Source organism: Castor canadensis, chromosome 16, assembly GCF_047511655.1.
Source record: "Castor canadensis chromosome 16, mCasCan1.hap1v2, whole genome shotgun sequence".
Classification (NCBI taxonomy): domain Eukaryota; kingdom Metazoa; phylum Chordata; class Mammalia; order Rodentia; family Castoridae; genus Castor; species Castor canadensis.
The window spans coordinates 21,996,297-22,012,907 of record NC_133401.1 but is presented as its reverse complement, the minus strand read 5'-3'; the positions used below and the strand labels follow the sequence as shown (position 1 = coordinate 22,012,907).

At 51.8% G+C, this 16,611-nt stretch overlaps 1 protein-coding gene across 3 annotated transcripts in view; it reads right to left on the bottom strand.

Annotated features, from left to right (window-relative positions):
- Window positions 1–124: 124 nt before the first annotated feature.
- Mybpc2 (myosin binding protein C2) overlaps window positions 125–16,611 on the bottom strand; it is a 24,825-nt gene continuing 8,338 nt past the window's right edge. For all 3 annotated transcript variants that reach the window (XM_020160022.2, XM_074058030.1, XM_074058031.1), the window contains 17 exons: window positions 14,876–15,048; window positions 13,333–13,498; window positions 12,216–12,322; window positions 11,844–11,873; window positions 11,488–11,627; window positions 9,469–9,628; window positions 9,277–9,381; window positions 7,717–7,905; window positions 7,215–7,349; window positions 5,139–5,306; window positions 4,910–4,998; window positions 4,602–4,797; window positions 4,118–4,257; window positions 2,922–3,081; window positions 2,639–2,775; window positions 767–953; window positions 125–221 (listed from right to left, as the gene is read on the bottom strand). In XM_020160022.2, coding sequence (XP_020015611.2) covers window positions 211–221; window positions 767–953; window positions 2,639–2,775; window positions 2,922–3,081; window positions 4,118–4,257; window positions 4,602–4,797; window positions 4,910–4,998; window positions 5,139–5,306; window positions 7,215–7,349; window positions 7,717–7,905; window positions 9,277–9,381; window positions 9,469–9,628; window positions 11,488–11,627; window positions 11,844–11,873; window positions 12,216–12,322; window positions 13,333–13,498; window positions 14,876–15,048 — 2,293 coding nt within the window. In that variant the 3' untranslated portion in view covers window positions 125–210. The remainder of the gene's footprint in view (window positions 222–766; window positions 954–2,638; window positions 2,776–2,921; window positions 3,082–4,117; window positions 4,258–4,601; window positions 4,798–4,909; window positions 4,999–5,138; window positions 5,307–7,214; window positions 7,350–7,716; window positions 7,906–9,276; window positions 9,382–9,468; window positions 9,629–11,487; window positions 11,628–11,843; window positions 11,874–12,215; window positions 12,323–13,332; window positions 13,499–14,875; window positions 15,049–16,611) is intronic.

The following is a 16,611-nucleotide window of genomic DNA, read 5'->3' as shown; positions in this document are numbered from 1 at the left end:
CCCCATCAGGAGGGGGAAGAGGAGAGACATACACATTCAAGGAGGTTAGACATGGGCTAGAGGCATGTGCAAGGCCCTGAGTTCACACCCCAGTACCACCAAAAACAAGACAGGCACTCGATAGTCTGAGCAAAACCATTTTGTTGAACTCTAAGAAGGAGAACACCATCCAAAGCAGTCCAGGATTGCCTTGTCACATGGGAGACAGTGTCACTGTGGCACTGTGGGTAGAATGAGAGAAGGGTGAATGTGGGCTCAGACTTCCTCCTAAATCCCCCAGGCCCCTCCTGCATCCAGGTGACCAGCAGGGGGCACAAGACATGTCCCCATCCAGTGCCTGTGCCTCCCCACTAAGTGACTGTGATCATTGTGACTTCCTGTTCTGTTTTCTTTCTTTTTGGGGCAGGGGAAGGAGGAAGATTGGTGGGACTGGAAGTTTGAACTCAGGGCTTCACACTTACAAAGCAGGTGCTCTACCACTTGAGCCACCCTCCAGTCCATTTTGCTTTGGTTATTTTGAAGATGAGGTCTTGCCCAGAATGGCCTCGAACCTCAGTCCACCCATCTTGGCTTCCCAAGTAGCTGGGATTACAGGTGTGAGCCACCATGCCTGGCCTGCCCTGCCTTCTCTGCAGCACACACCTGCTCCTTCCCACCTGGATCCCTGCCTGCCCAGCTCCCAAGAGGCCCTGGCCTGACTCTATCAGCCCCACTCAGCATGGGCCCCAGGGAGGGCCCGCCAGGGTGGGGACCGTGCCCTCCTCACCTCGGACATCCAGCTTGCACTCAGCCAGTGCCTCCCCCAGCTCGTTAACAGCCCGACAGGAGTAAGTCCCCGCATCAAAGGGCGAGGGCCGGCGGATGTTCAGAGTTAGGATGCCCTGGTAGTTGGTAATCAGAAATTTAGGGTCCTCACGGATTTCCATCTTGTTCTTCATCCACACCACCTTGGGCTGATTCGGGGAGCAAGAGGAGGGCAAGTTAGAGGCACGTATGAGGCAGGTGTGCATATAATCTTGGCTGTACCATCTCCTGTCTGGGTATCCCTGAACTAAGTCACTCGTGCTCTCTGACCCTCAGTCTTCTCTTTGGTAAAAACAAGTAAATGGTTTCTGCAGCCCAGGGCGGTGGTGAGAGCTTCTGCCTGTGCTCAGAATGAAGGCCTCACACCTCACAGCAGGCCTGATGTGACTTAGTCCCCATTAGTCCTCTTTTCTCAACTCCCTCTTACACACCCCCACTCCAGCCACACTGGCTCCAGGGTGCTGTTCTTGGAGCACACCTGACTGGCTCCCTGGCATTGAGTTCCTTCTTCGAATACCACCCTCTGCTCTTTTCCCCAATTAGAACCTGACTATCCTCCACGTGTCACCTCCTGGCCCCTGAACTGGGACAGGAACACCTATTTTACACTCTCAGAACTGTCTGCACTTCTCTGCCACCATTTATAATTTTATATTATTTGTGACTTTAGATCAATGTCAATCTCCTCCCCCTCAACATTCAGAACTTCTTGTCCTATTTGCTTGGCACATAGAAAGCCCCTAAAAATGTTTGTTGAAGAAATAAATGTGAATGAATGACAATGTAAAGAGAGTGAATGAATGAACTGGGTCAATGAATGGATTGGCAGGTGAGTGAAAGGGTTGAATGAATGGATGAGTGTAGCTGGGCATGGCAGTGATGCCTATAATTCCAGCACTCAGGAGGCTGAAGCAGAAGGATCACAAGTTTGAGGCCAGTCTGGCCAGCATGGCAAGACACTGTCTCAAATTAGAGAGCAAGTGAGATAGTTGGAGAATAAAGTGGATACAGGGAGATGACGAAAGTGGACTGAGGAGTCTGTAATTTCTCTAATGGAGCTGTAGCTAAAAATCTGGAGTCTAAACCAGAAGGGGGCATACTTGTCTATAAAGGGACAGACTGTGACTGTGGGCTTTTCAGGCCCTACAGTCTCTTGCAGCTACTGTGTCACTGTAGAGCAAAAGGTAAGTGTTTGTGGCCCCCATGCCAATAAAACTTTACTGAGAGAAACAGATGGCAGGCAGACTTGTCCCACAAGTGTAGTTTGCCAAGCCCTGGACTACATGGGTTCGTGCTACAAGGTAGCAGCCTAGAAACCCAGGGCAGAGGAAGCAGGAAGACCCTGGGGAGCATAGGGGTGTAGACCACTCCCCGCTCAGTTTTCCAAGCGATTAGCATTTGCCTTTGGACAGGAGAAGACTGAATGACCCTCTCCTTAGGCTGCCCAAAACAGTGGGAAGACAGAGTATAAACCAGGCATGGTGGTGCATGCCTGTAATCCCAGTACGTGGGAGGCAGAGGCAGGAGGATCAGGAGTTCAAAGCCAGCCTGGGCAAAGTTAGGGAATCCCTGAGAACATGTCTTATAAGCAAAGTCTAAACAAAAGGGCTCAGTGGTGGAGCTCTTGCCTAGCCAAGGAGATCCTGGGTTCCATCCCCAGTACCACAAAAACAAAACCAAGCAAAAATTGAGTAGGCTCTGGCCAAGGAGGAGAGACACAAGTGAGAAACAGGAGTAGCTGTGGAGGACCTGGTGTGGTGAGCCTGGGGCTGTGCTGTGTTTAAGCATGGTCCCATGCACATGACACACACAGATCTGATCCCAGCCCCAGCACCTTGGGGTAGCCTCTGACGGCACAGTTGAGGGCTGCAGTGTATCCAGCCACCACTACCCGGTCTATCAGGGGCGTCAGGAACTTGGGAGGCGTCCGGAAGTCATGCTCCTTGTACTCAAATGGTTTCAAGGTGATTCCTGGTTGGGGAGATATGCTTGTAAGTTGAGCACTGTCACCTCACCCTTTGCCAGGTGCCATCAACTTCAAGTCCCAGGGAGAGGGGTGGGTGAATGGAGTCCAGGCTGCACCCGAGCTGCAGAGCCCTGGAGGGGGGTGGTGGCACCTGTCTTGAGGATGTGGGCGGTGTTCTTGGAGACCCCAGGGGAGTCACTGAGCCCACAGAAGTTTTCGCTGAAAACACGGAAGTAGTACTCATTGCCCACAATGAGGTCAGAGATGGTGCAGCTGGTGTGTCGGTTGTGTTCATATACGGTGAACCACTCCTAGGGCAGGGACAGAGGGACAGACACAAAGGAACACAGACACAGGAGGGACAAGGGATAGGAGAAAAGCACAGACGAGTGTTGAGAAAGTCAATGATTTATAGTAGCATCATCCACAATTGCCAACAGGTGAAAACAACCCAAGTGTCCATCAACGGACCAATGGACAAGCAAAATAAGGTCTAGCCAGGCTATGGAATATTATTTATCCCCAAAAAGGGAAAAAAATGCTGACATGTGCATTTGGAAGACATGATGCTCAGTGAGAGACTCTAGACACAAAAATCACATATTACAAGATTCCATTTACGTGAAATGTCCAGAATAGACAAATCCATAGAGATGGAGATGGGTGGTCTCCAGGCAGTGCCGGGGTAAAAAGAGGACTACAAATTGGGACAGGGTTTCCTTTTGGGGTAATGAAAGTGAGTTGGAACTGGACAATGGTAGTGTCTGCACAACTTTGGAAATGTGCCACAAGCCATTAAATTGTTCACTTTTTAAAATGGTTTACTGGAGCCAGGTACAGTGGCTCACACCTGTAATCCTAGCTACTCAGGAAGATCGAGGTTCAAAGCCAGCCAGGGCAAATAGTTCATGAGAACCTATCTCGAAAAAAACCATCACAAGAAAAAAGGGTTGGTGGAGTGGCTCAAGGTGTAGGCTCTGAGTTCAAACCCCAGAACCACAAAAAAATAAATAAAATGGTAACTGGAGCCAGGTGTGGTGGTGCACGAACATAATCCCAGCACACAAGATGCTGAGACAGAAGGATCTTGAGTTCAAAGTCAGCTTCGGCTACATAGACCTTGTCTCCAAAAAAACCAAATAAATACATAAACAAAACAGTTACTGGTCAATTTTGTTCTGTGAGCTTTTACCTCCACAACAACAAAATACCTTCATGCACCAAGTCTCAGCCCAAGGCTTCCTTCCCTGCCCAGTCTCAGCCTCAGCCTCCCCAGCTGTGCATTGGAGACACCCCACCTCACCTGTGCTGCTCCCCAGAGGCCCCCCACCCCGCCTGTGCTCTCACCATGGTCTTCTTGTCCGCTTTCTGGACGAAGTACCCCGTGATCTCACTGTTACCGTCGTCCTTGGGGGGCTGCCACTCCACCAGGGCATTAGTGCCCCACACCTCCTTCACCATCACGTTCTGGGGGGGCCCTGCCTTTTCTGGAAGGACAGGCGGCTATGAACCAGCCCTAGGTGCCCCATGTCCTCTTCTTCTGCGCCTGCCCCTCCCTCCCTCTCCTGATTCCAGAATCTCTAGGGCCCTTCCCCACACCCATTTCTTCAACCTTTTGCCCCATTTCCACCTTGTGCTCTCTGTTCCAAGCCTCCTTCCTTCCTCCCCTCCCTGGCCACTCTCCCTTCCTCCCCTCCCCAACCCCTCCCCCACTGTCACCTGTCCTCCCCTCTCTGGACACTCTCACCTCCTCCCTGCCCAGCCCCTCCCTGCCGTCACCTGTCCTCATCTCTCCGCCCCTCCCCCCACCCCCTAACCCCCCGCCGCGCACCCACGACGCGGATGCGGACGATGGCCGTGTCCTTCATGTTCTCGATGAGCACGCTCAGCTCGTACTCCCCCGAGTCGGAGCGCGCAGCCTGGCGCACGAAGAACACGGTGTCGAAGTCGCTGGTGCGCACGTGCACGCGCGACGTGTCCACGGGGGCCCCGCCCTTGGTCCACACCACCTGCGGCCGGGGCTTGCCCTGGTGGGGAGAGAGGACCGGGATGACAGGGTCAGCATGAGCTGAGGGCGGGCTGGGCTTGGAGGAGCTGACCCTGACCCTGACCTTGACCCTGGGGCCCCAGCTCCCATACCTGGAAGGGGATGACAAGGTTGAGATGTTCTCCCACTTTTCGGATGTAGGTCTGGCGCAGGTGGCGGGGGAGGCGGATCTTGGGCTGCTCTGAGGGCACCAATACAGGGAGAGGGCTCAGCGCAGGACTGGGGGGTCATTCCAGGTCCATGAGGTCATTTGGGGGAGGCCCAGATGGAAGGACCCAGACTTGGGCTTCAGGAGGGCTGGGTCAGGGCTTGCTCACTCACCTACAATCTCCCTGATGGTGACTGGCTGGACCAGGGTGGCCGGCAGGCTGCGACCTGCGATGTTCACCCCAACTACCCGGAAAAAGATTCTGGCTCCAGTTGGGAGATCCTTTACAGTGAAGCCACATCGCTCCACGGGCTCCTTGTTAGCAGGGATCCATTCCTCCGCTAAAGAGAGGGGCCATGTGGTGGGCATCAGGGCCTTCCTCCAAGCCCAGCACACCTTCAGCTCATTGTGCCTTCTGGTGACCTAGTCCCCACCATAGTGAATGCTGGGAAAATGCCCAGCAGAAAGAGCAGCAGAAAGGCCAATGTGGTGACACATGCCTGTAATTCCAGCTACTCTGGAAATGGAAGCAGGAGGATGGAGAATTTGAGGCCAGCCTGGGCAAAGTTAGGGAGGCTCTACCTCAAAAGCCAAAAAAACCCAAAAGGGCTGGGGAGTGTAGCCCAAGTGGTAGACACTTTCTCAGCAAGAGGAAGACCCTGGGCTTCAACTACTGGCTAAGTATTCACTGTAACCAGGTTCTGAGGCCACACAGGTCAATAACGCATCATTCCTGCCTCAACCTTATGTCATCCCATTTCAGGGGGAGGAAACTCAGGCTCAGAGAGGCTAAGGAGCATTCCAAGGTCACACAGCTAAGGATGGCGGAGTGGGCAGCTGAACCCAGGTCCATCTTCTAAACGCTGCTGGCTACTGAGGCAGCTGAGGGGAGTGGGGAGCAGGTGGCTCTGCCCATGGGCACAGCGGGGGGAGCTTTGGAACAACACGGGACGGGTATTGGGTGGTGCTTAGAACTGGATGAATTTCCTGCCTCTTTTTCTGTGCCTTTCTTTTCTTTCCTTTTTTTCTTGAGACAGGGTCTCACTATGTGCCTGGAATTCAAAATCCTCCTGTCTCAACCTCCTGAGTGCTAGGTTTATAGATGTGCATCACAACGCCCAGCTTTGTCCTGTGCCTTTCTGTCAGGTTTATGGTGATGTGTTGGTGAGCCCATGTGGGTCACACCAACCACCGAGGGCATCTGGTCAGGGTGGGAACAGGTAGAGAGTGCTGGGAAGAGGCAGAGGGAGGAACGGACAAGCATTCAAGTGGCTGTCATTTCCAGACACTGCCCGATGTGGTGCTCATGGTACGCTGTCAAGATGGGGACTGCCTTTGTCATTTTAAGATGAAGGTACTGAGGCTCAGAGATGTGCCCAAGGTCACACAGTCACAAAGACAGTGGCAGGGTGGGAGTCCATGGCTGCCTGTCTTCCAGGCCTGGAATGGTATTGAGGTGGTCACGTCTGTCCTTGCAGCGAAATGGCCACATTGGAGCCATCCCCAGAGCTGTGGCCCGGTAGTCAGTCAGCACTCAATGGGTGTGTGCTCAGTGGGTGTGTGCTCAATGGAGGGCGGGGACTGGATGTATGGAAATAAGAATGATGGGGCTGGGGGAGTGGTAGAGTGCCTACCTAGCATGAGGACCTGAATTCAAACCCCAGTCCCACAAAAGGAAATATGGATGATGGATGGACAAGTGGAGAGACCACAGTTAGATAGACAGATGGGTGGATGGCCATATGGGTGGAAAGAAGAAAGGGAAGGAGAGAAGGAGACAGGTTAGTTGGTGGACAGATAGATATACAGATGAAAATGATGTTATGGATGGATGGATGGACCAAAAGATTTTCAGGTGGATAGAAGTGTGGGTGGATGACTGATCAGGCAAGTGGAAGGAAGGGAGGGGAAAGAGGAGAGAGAAATAAATGGGTACAGGGAAGGCAGCACATCTGGCTGCTTGGATGAATCACCAGTCAGATGGAGGAGGACAGTGGTTGGATGGAGAAGCAGAAGGAAGGAAGAGGCACACAGGGTGTAGAGAAATGGACAGAGGAATGGCTGGGTGAAGTCACTGTTGAACAGAGAATGGAGATGGGGAGGGAGGGAGGACAAGCTGGTCACTAGGGTCTGGCTTGACTCTGGCACACACAGCAAGGACAGCCCACTGCTCTAAGTGCCTCCTCCTGCCGGACCCACGCTCAGCTCCCTGGCCTGGGCGCCCTCTGGGCTGTGTGGGGGCCACTCACAGCCTTCCAGGCAGTACTCCACCAGGTATCCATCTATGCCGCCTGCCCCGATTCGATTTGGAGGCCTCCACTTGAGTGTGGTGGTGGTGTCTGTCACGTCCTCCACTGTCAGGTGCAGGGGTTCACTCGTGGGTGCTGTAGGGACCCAGGGAAAAGGAAACAGGGGGTAAGTGAAGGGTCAGGGGTCAGAGTGGACTCACTGGACAGTAAAGGGATCATTGTGGTGGTCAGCAAGTGAGGAATGTCATCAAAATGGTGGCACATGCTTGTAATCCCAGCACTCAGGAGGCTGAGGCAGGACGATGTATATATAGAGAGATATAGATATACAGATATATAGATATAGTGAGATCCTGTTTCAAAAAAAAAATCTCAAGGGAGGACAGTCTCCAAGGTCAGGAGTAGGTGTGAGCTAAGGTCCCAGGGCGAGGGTCAGAGATCAAGGAGGGGCGGTGCGTGGATCAGAGGTTGTCAGGCTGCCACGGGGCGTCCTGGGCATTACCAATTGGCATGAAGGGCTTGGTGTTCATGCTGGGCTGGGAGACCCCGATGGCATTGACAGCAAACACCCGCATCTCATATAGAATGCCCTCGATCATCTTGGTGGACTCGTAGGTTGTCTCCGTGAAGACCTCAAAGTTGAGCTTCATCCAGCGCTGGGAGCCCTTCTTCTTCCGCTCCAAGAGGTACCCTGGAGGTGCCCCCCAAAACAGAAATGGGGGTTATGGGGTCACACCATGACAATCAGTACAGTGAGGGTCCCACTAAAGGATCACATAAACCACAGAAGTCTGAGGTTGCACATTAGGTTGACCTTTGGGGTCACAGAGCATTCTGAGGCTACCAGTCGTGGGACTGGGGATCAATGACAGTCCCAGGTTGTAGCGAGTTTTCTTGCGCTCTGTTCCTACTGAACCTAACTAGGGGCAATGGGTGATGCAGAAATGACAAACAACAGAAGACAGACATGCAGAAAGCTGGGGCCAGGTGCGCTGGGCGCTCAGATGGAAACGCACAGCAGCCTTGTTGCTTTTTTACTTTTCTTCTTTTACTCTGCTTCTTTTCTCTGTCTTTAAAACCTTACTCCTAAAGTCTTCTTTTGCTGGGGGCATGGCTCAAGTTGTAGAACGCCTGCCTAAAGTCTTCTTTTCTGTTCTTTAAGTTCTCTTTCCTTAGACTCACACTGTCCCATGTTTTCTTTAATCTCTCTTAAAGTCTCAGTGCTCAGACTTGCACTGTCCCATGTTTCCTCAAATTGCTAGCATAACTCAGCAGCCCACCAATCAATCAACCCCTATCAAAAAAAAAAAAAAACCTTCCATCAATCCTCCATTGAAAAACCCGAGTCCTCCTTCAGTGAGTCTTTTATATCCAGTGGTAAACAGGAGGAGGAGCAACAGTTCTCAGAGAGGCGTGACATTGTAACAAGAGAAACCTGTGTTCCTACTTCTCTGAATATAAACATCTTAGGAAAAGCAGCTGTGCTGCATTTTGCCTCTCCCTCTCTTCTGCGGCCGGGGCTGTGCCAAACTCAGCCTGTAGATCATTGAGCGCAACTGTGCTCATGTCAAGTTCTCATAGGCTTCTCGTAATCTGCTCCCCACACCAGGTCATGAATCAGGGGGTCAGGGGTCACAGAAAGCCCCAGGCTACGGGCCAAAGTGAGACTTATTCCCAGGTCATTGGGGGATAAAGAACAATGGAAAGCCAGGCATGGTGGTTCATGCCTGTAATCCCAGCTGCTCAGGAGGTGAAGGTAGGAGGATCACAGCTCAAGACCAGTGGGCAGAAAGTGCAAGACTCTATCAAAAAACAAATTAAAAGCAAAAGGGCAGGAGGGGGAGGGCTGGCTCAAGTGTTAGAGCACTTGCCTAGAAACATGAGGTCCTGAATTCAAAATCCCAGTACCACCAAAAAAAAAATGGGATATGATGGGCCTGGGGGGGCAATGATGGAAACCCAGGTCCCAGGGGAAAGCAACAGGTGACAAAGGCTTCTTAAGGGGTCCAGAGGATGTCAGGGAACCTTAGAGGGCACAGGGACACTGGAACGTGGGACTCACCAGTGACTGGCTGACCCCCATCATATTTAGGTGCCTCCCAGACCAGGATGGCCCAATCCTCACCAACTGAGGTGACACGCACTGCCTCTGGAGGGTCAGGGACATCTGGGGAGGGGACAAAAGAGAGTTAGGTGGCCCCTGGAGATCTTCGGGAGTCACCCCATGTCTTGGTCCCCTCAGCTCTCTGCTCACCCACGACCCGCAGGAAGATGGAGGCCATGTCCTCGCCCACGGGGTTGGTGACCTTGATGGTGTAGCGGCCCTCATCCACCCGCTCGGCGCTCTCGATCACAAAGCTGCTGTAGTCTGGCCGCTGCTCGATGCGGATCCTGCCCTCAGTGGCCGAGAACACCTGGACACAACCACCAGGAGGCTTGCTGGCGTTAGGTTCCCCAGGCCCAGATATGCCTTGGTCCCTCCCCTGCTCCAACACCGCCAGTGGCTCCCTATTGCCACAGGGACTGGATTCAGCATGAGAGGCCCTTCTGGATTCAACACTGCTCATCATGCTCACTGCCCACCTCACCTTGCACACGACATCCTTCTCTCAAACACGGGTCCCCTTGAAAGGCTGTTTCCTGGTGCTCTTACAAATCCTTAGGACCACACAGATAGAAGTCACCTTTCCCAGGAAGGAATCTTGAATGCTCCCAGGTGAAAATAATGACTCCATCCCTCCAAATTTCCATAGCTCCTGCGCCCACTCTTTTAACTTTTTTGGTGGTATTGGGGTTTGGACTCAGGGTCTGGTGCTTGCTAGGCAGGTGCTCTGCCACTTGAGCCACTCCCCCAGCCTTCAAATCAGGTCTCAAGTTTTTACCTGCAGCCAGCATTGAAGCATGATCCTCCTACCTCCACCTCCCGAGTAGCTAGGATTATAGGTGTGCACCATCACACCCAGCCCCTGAATCCACTCTTTATCTCAGCTCTGCCCATCCTAGCCTGCTATTAATTGAGTAGCATCTCCCCAGGAGGGAAGGCCCTGGAGCTGGGACCGGGGCTGCTTTGTGGTTGTAACCTCAATGCCCAGCCCCCCCAGCCCCCACAGAGAACACTCAGAGGAGCTGTGAGTGAAGGACGGATGAAGACAGAGACACCGCACGGTTGGAGAACTGGACTGATGGATGGATAGACAGACAAGGGGATTCATTACTGAATGGGTGGATGACCGGATGAATTAATTAATCACTTCACAGAACAGAACACTAGACATTGCTATGGTTTGCATAAATGGCCCTCAAAGGTCCACATGTGGAAGGCTGGCCCCCAACTCACAATGCTACGGGGAGGAGGTGGAGCCTTTAACAGGTGGGGCCTCAAGGGAGGAAGTCCAGTCACTGGGACAGGGCCTCAAAGAGGTAGTGCAGCCCTGGCCCTGCCCGTTCAGCTCTCTGCTTCCCAGACATCAAGAGGAGATCATCCTGATCCACCTCACCATCAGGTTCTGCCTCACCACGGGTCCAATGACAATGGGGCCAAGTGACCGTGGATGGAAACACGAGCCAAAAGCAAATCTTTTATCTTATTAAGCTGATTTATGTCAGGGATTTGTTACAATAATGAGAAGCTGGCTAACAAAGCACAGAGGAGAGATGACATGTGACATGCTCAAGGAACTAGAACATAAGAAGTTGAAGTACTTGGTGGATGGACGGATGGATGGATAAACAGATAGGTGGATGGATGGATGATGGGTGGATGGACAGATGTGTGAATGAATGAATGGACAGATGGATGATGAGTGAATGAGTGGATGAATGCACAGATGGATGGATGAATCTGTGGATGGACAGATGAATAGATGGATGAATGAACAGATTGTCGGACAGATGCAAGATGGATAAATGTGTGGATGGAAGATGGATGGATGGATATATGGACAGATGGATATGGATGAATGGATGATCAGATGGATAAAGAGATGGATGGATGAATGGATGGATTGGTCCATCCTTGATTAATTACCTTTGGTCCATCCTTGATTAATTACCTTTGGATGAATGGACTAATGGATGGAGTGCCCACCATAGGCTAGCCCATACCAGATGGTGGACAAATACAACCTCCAATCTTCGGAACAACGCCATGAGGAAGGAATCTTCGTCCTGACTTCCCAGAGGATGCAACTGAGGCTCAGAGAGGGAAAACAACTTGCCTGGAATCACCCAGCTGGAGCCGAAAAGAAGAGGAACTCAGGGGAAGCCAACCTACCTCATCTCCCTTCAGCCAGGTGGCAACGGGAGGGGGCTCCCCTGTGATGGACACGTCCAGCCGCAGCTTGTTCCCAGCCACAACGATAATCGAGTTCTCTGAGGTCGTCCCTGAACAGTCCAGGTGGATCTTCGGGGGTTCTGGGGATACAGAAGAGGCACTGGGGACCTGGGAGAGGGGAATAGAGGCTTTCCTCCAGTCCCCCCACAGGATCCCCCAAGCTAGGTCCCAAGGACAGAAGAGACCCAGGGGTCCAAACCCAGCCCTTCTCCCTCAGCTCCAGGGGTCCAGGCCCCACCTCCTCCCTCACACCCAGCGGTTCAGGCCCTGCCTGCTGGAGCAGTGCCGATCCTTACCTTGCTTGGGCACGTACTCCACCTTGATCTCTGGAAGACAAGGAGCATGCGTGGTTAGGTCTACACCCTCAGGCCCCTCATTCCATCTTCCCAACCTGAGACAGAGGCAAGCATCTGACAGAGGAAAGCATCTGGCAGAGGCTGGGGTCTGGGTTGCCGTGGGGCCCATGACTCTGCTGACCCCTCATGTGGACAACACTCCCTCTGTCCATCTTCTCTGACTCCACCCGTGAGCTCCGCAGACACCTGCTGTCCCCCCACAAACACACTGCTCTCTTAGGGACATTAAATCCAGCGGGGTGGCATCCCGGGGTCTGCAGCCTGGAAGGGTGGGTCCTACATCCCCAGGGCAAAAGGAGACAGGGTCTTCACCCAGGAAGTTGAGCTTGGCCGACAGGGACAGGGCATAGCCATCAGGCACGAAGGTGTAATCCCCCTCATCCTCGGGGCGAACGTCATCAATGACCAGCTTGTGGAACCTAAAGGGTGGAGGAGCAGAAGGGGGTCAGGCCAGTTCTGCCTCTGAACTTCCCTCATTGCCACCCTGAGAAACACCCACCTCAATGCATCCTACATGCTCACCATTTTTATTTGGAGTTTTGGAAGCTCTGGCCTGGGTTCAAATCCCACTCACTGTGTAATAGTAGGTAAATTACTTTACCCTTATATATGGGTGTTTCTTCACCCATACATAAGGGGAATGATAACAGTCTACCTCAGGGTGGTTGTAAAGCCTCTGCAGAAATAACTGGAGCCCAGGAAGTGCCCTGTACATCTGGACTGATAGTATCAGTGCCACCTTAGTGTGTCATTCTTTACACAGAGCAAAGACAGAGCCTACATACTACAAGAGCTGTCACCAGGAATCTCACATGGCGTGACTATGGTGTGCTGGTGTCATGGCTCTATGCATTCTGCACAAGTCCTGTTGAATTTCAGTATCTTGTTTTCACAATGTGGACCATTTACAATACATATGAACCCAGGGCTGGATGTGGAAGCTCACACCTGTAATCCCAGCAACTCTGTAGGCTGAGGAAGGAGGATCTTGAGTTCTAGACCAGCCCAGGCAAATTTATTGAGACCATACCTCAAAAACAAAATACAGCCAGGCGCTGGCAGCTCACATCTGTAATCCTAGCTACTCAGGAGGCTGAAATCAGGAGGATTGCGGTTTGAAGCCAGCCCAGGGCAAATAGTTCACAAGACCCTATCTTGAAAATACCTAACACAAAAAATTGCTGATGGAATGGCTTAAGGTGTAGGCCCAGAGTTCAAGCCCTGGTACCACAAAAAAAAGAAAAAAATACAAACAAAAGGGCTAGGGGAGTGTCTTAATGGGTAGAGCACCTGCCTAGCATGAATAAGGCTGTGAGTTCAATCCCCAGTACTGAAAAGAAAAAAAACACCAGTGAGTTTGTTACGAAGTTACAGCTAACTGATACACACAGCATGCCTGCCACCACCATCTCCACAGCCACCTCCTCACCTGCCCACGTGGGAGATGGTGATCCTTTTGCTCGGCCGCACCTCCACCCCATTTTTGTACCACTTTCCTGTCACCTTCTCATCAGACACCTCACACTTGAACACCGCCTGTTCCGAGGCCTTCACAGTGAGGTCGGCAATGCCTTGCAGGACCTCAAGCTGTTTCTCTGGATGGAAAGGAAGGGAGCTGAGGCCATGGCTACACCAGTCAGGCTATGAGTACTTGTTCTGGGTGATCGGAATACAGCCATGAACAACCCAGAAACAGCCTGTGACCTTGGAGAAGTTGCATTCCAGCAGGAAGACAGTGAACAAGGAAAGGCCACCATGAGAGAGTGAGGTGTCCTGACCACAGCAAGGCAGGAGAGAATCCACACAGGATATGGAAGGCTCTCCCAGGAATGGGGGAACAGCATGTGCAAAGGCCCTGGGCTCCATCCCCAGCACCTCTAAATAAATAAATAATAAATAAATAAAAAGGAACAACAGGCTTGCTGGATTCAGGAGCCACAAGGCCAGGGTGGAGGGAGGGAGACAGATGTTCTGCTAGGAGCAAGACAGACAGCAGCAGACAAGCATCATAGAGATGACCCTGCTTTGGCTCTGAGTGGGGTGGGGTCACCAGAGGCTGTTGTAAAAAGGAAGTGGGATCTGACATTCAAATTCTCATTTATTTTTAAAATCAGCTGGGCATGGTGGCACACACCTATAATCCCAGCTCTGGGGAAGGTGAGGCAGGAGGATAGTGAGTTCAAGGCCAGCCTGGGCTACACAGACATTCTGGCTCACTAAAACAAAAAAGCTGGGCTGCGGTGGCTCACACCTGTAATCCTAGCTACCTGGAAGGCTGAGATTGGGGATGATCGAGGCTTGAGGCCAGCCAGGGCAAATAGTTCTCAAGGCCCCATCTCCAAAACAAGCAAAGCAAAATGGACAAGAGGGGGGCTCAAGTGGTAGAGTGTCAGTTTTGCAAGCGTGAAGCCCTGAGTTCAAACCCCAGTGCCACCAAAAAGAAATTAATTAATTAAAAGATAAGACAAGCGGCTCAGTGGTAGCAAGCACAAAACATGGGTTCCATCCCCAGTACAATAAAAAATAAAATTTTTGTTGTCGTTGGTAGTACTGGGGTTTGACCTCAGGGCCTCACACTTGCTTAACAGGTGCTCTACCACTTGAGCCAAGGTCCCAGATAAAAAAATAAACAAAAAAACCCTTTAAATTAGAAAATGCATTTCCATGGTTTAAAACAAAATGATGGTAGGATTTAGACAGAGAGGAGGAAAGGACTCCCTCCTTCCTTGGGTCACCTTGGGTCCCTCTCCAAAGGCCATAGTCGCTCAGTCTCTAGCTATAAAAGCAAATTATTTTGTCCCCAGGGGTCTCCAGACTCCCGGCTGGTGTCAAACTGTGGGGAGGTTCAAGTCCCTTATATTAAAATGGTGTAAATCAGGCGCAGGTGGCTCATGCCTGTAATCCCGGCTACTTGGGAGGCTGAGATATTGGGAGAATGGCGGTTCGAGGCCAGCCCCTCCTGGAGGCTGTACCTTCCACGATGAGGTCGGCCTCGCACTGGCCACCGTTGGTTATGACCTGGTAGCGGCCCCTGTCATCCTGACTCACATCGGAGTAGATGAGAATGTGGCGCTTGCCATCCTTCTTGAAGCGGTACCGGGCCTTGAAGGAGTCCTCCCGTGTCAGTTCCACGCCATCTTTCATCCTGGAGAAAGGAGGCACGAACAGGGAAGTGAGGCGCCAGCAAGAGTCTGGCCCCTGACTCACCTGGCCTCCCAGGTGAGTCAGGGGCCACAGCAGAGAGCTGTCAACCATTACAGACAGTGTTTCCCCTTTGTGGGACACCCTGAGTCCCACGTCATCTGTACACACTTGTCACTCAGATCTCAGCCTTTGCTGGCCTCCTGAGTCCTTTTGTCCTTCGAAAAGTTCTTCTAGCATCCCTTCCTGTTCCTTTTAGTCATGTGTCAAAGTAGAACTTTTCTATTTATCTGTGTGATGACTTGACTAACGCCTGTCTCTGTCTCCTCCACGTATGCTCCTCCACATTACAAATGCCATGAAGGCGGCTACCAGCCTGGTTTTTGTTTCTTCCCACCATAGCTCTGGTATGTAGAAGACTCTAAATACACAGTAGGTGCTCAAGAAATGCTTGCTGGATGGGCAGAGGGATGTAGGGATGGATGGATGGGCGGATGGATGGATAAGTGGGTGCGTGGGTGGATGGCTGACTGGAGAGATGGGTGGTGGATGGATGAGTGGATGGATGGTTAGATGACTACTTGAATGGACAGTGGATGCAGGGATGAATCAGTGGGATGAATGGATGGTCAGAGGATTGAATGAATGGAGAGAGGGATGATGGATGGATGGAGGTGAATGGAGGGAAGAATGGATGGTGAGTGGGAGAGGGGCAATGGAGGGATAGAGGGAGAGAATGGGAGGATAGGATAGATGCATCCATGGATGCATGGATGAGTGATAGAGGGAGGGATGGGGAAAGGAGGAATGGAGGGATGGGTGGATGATAAATGGATGGGAGATGGAGGAAAGGATGGATGGATGGATGGATGGATGACGGATAGATGGATGGATGGAAGGATGGGTGGATGATGGATGGATGGAAGAATGGATAGATGGATGGATGGAAGGATGGATGGAAGGATGGATGGATGGATGGATGGGTGGATGGAAGGATGGATGAATGACGGATGGAAGGATGGATGGATGGATGGATGGAAGGATGGGTGGATGATGGATGGATAGAAGGATGGATAGATGGATGGATGGAAGGATGGATGGATGATGGATGGATGGATGGATGGAAGGATGGGTGGATGATGGATGGATAGAAGGATGGATGATATAGATGATGAATGGATGGAAGAATGGATGGATGAATGAAGCATGGATGGATGGATGATGGATGGATAGATGGATGGATGGAATGATGGGTGGATGATGGATGGATGGAAGAATGGATGGATGGATGGAAGGATGGGTGGATGGAAGGATGGGTGGATGATGGATGGATAGAAGGATGGATAGATGGATGGATGGAAGGATGGATGGATGATGGATAGATAGAAGGATGGATAGATGGATGGATGGAAGGATGGGTGGATGATGGATGGATAGAAGGATGGATGATATAGATGATGAATGGATGGAAGAATGGATGGATGAATGAAGCATGGATGGATGGATGATGGATGGATGGAAGGATGGATGGATGGATGGATGGGAGGTGAACGATGGATGATGAACG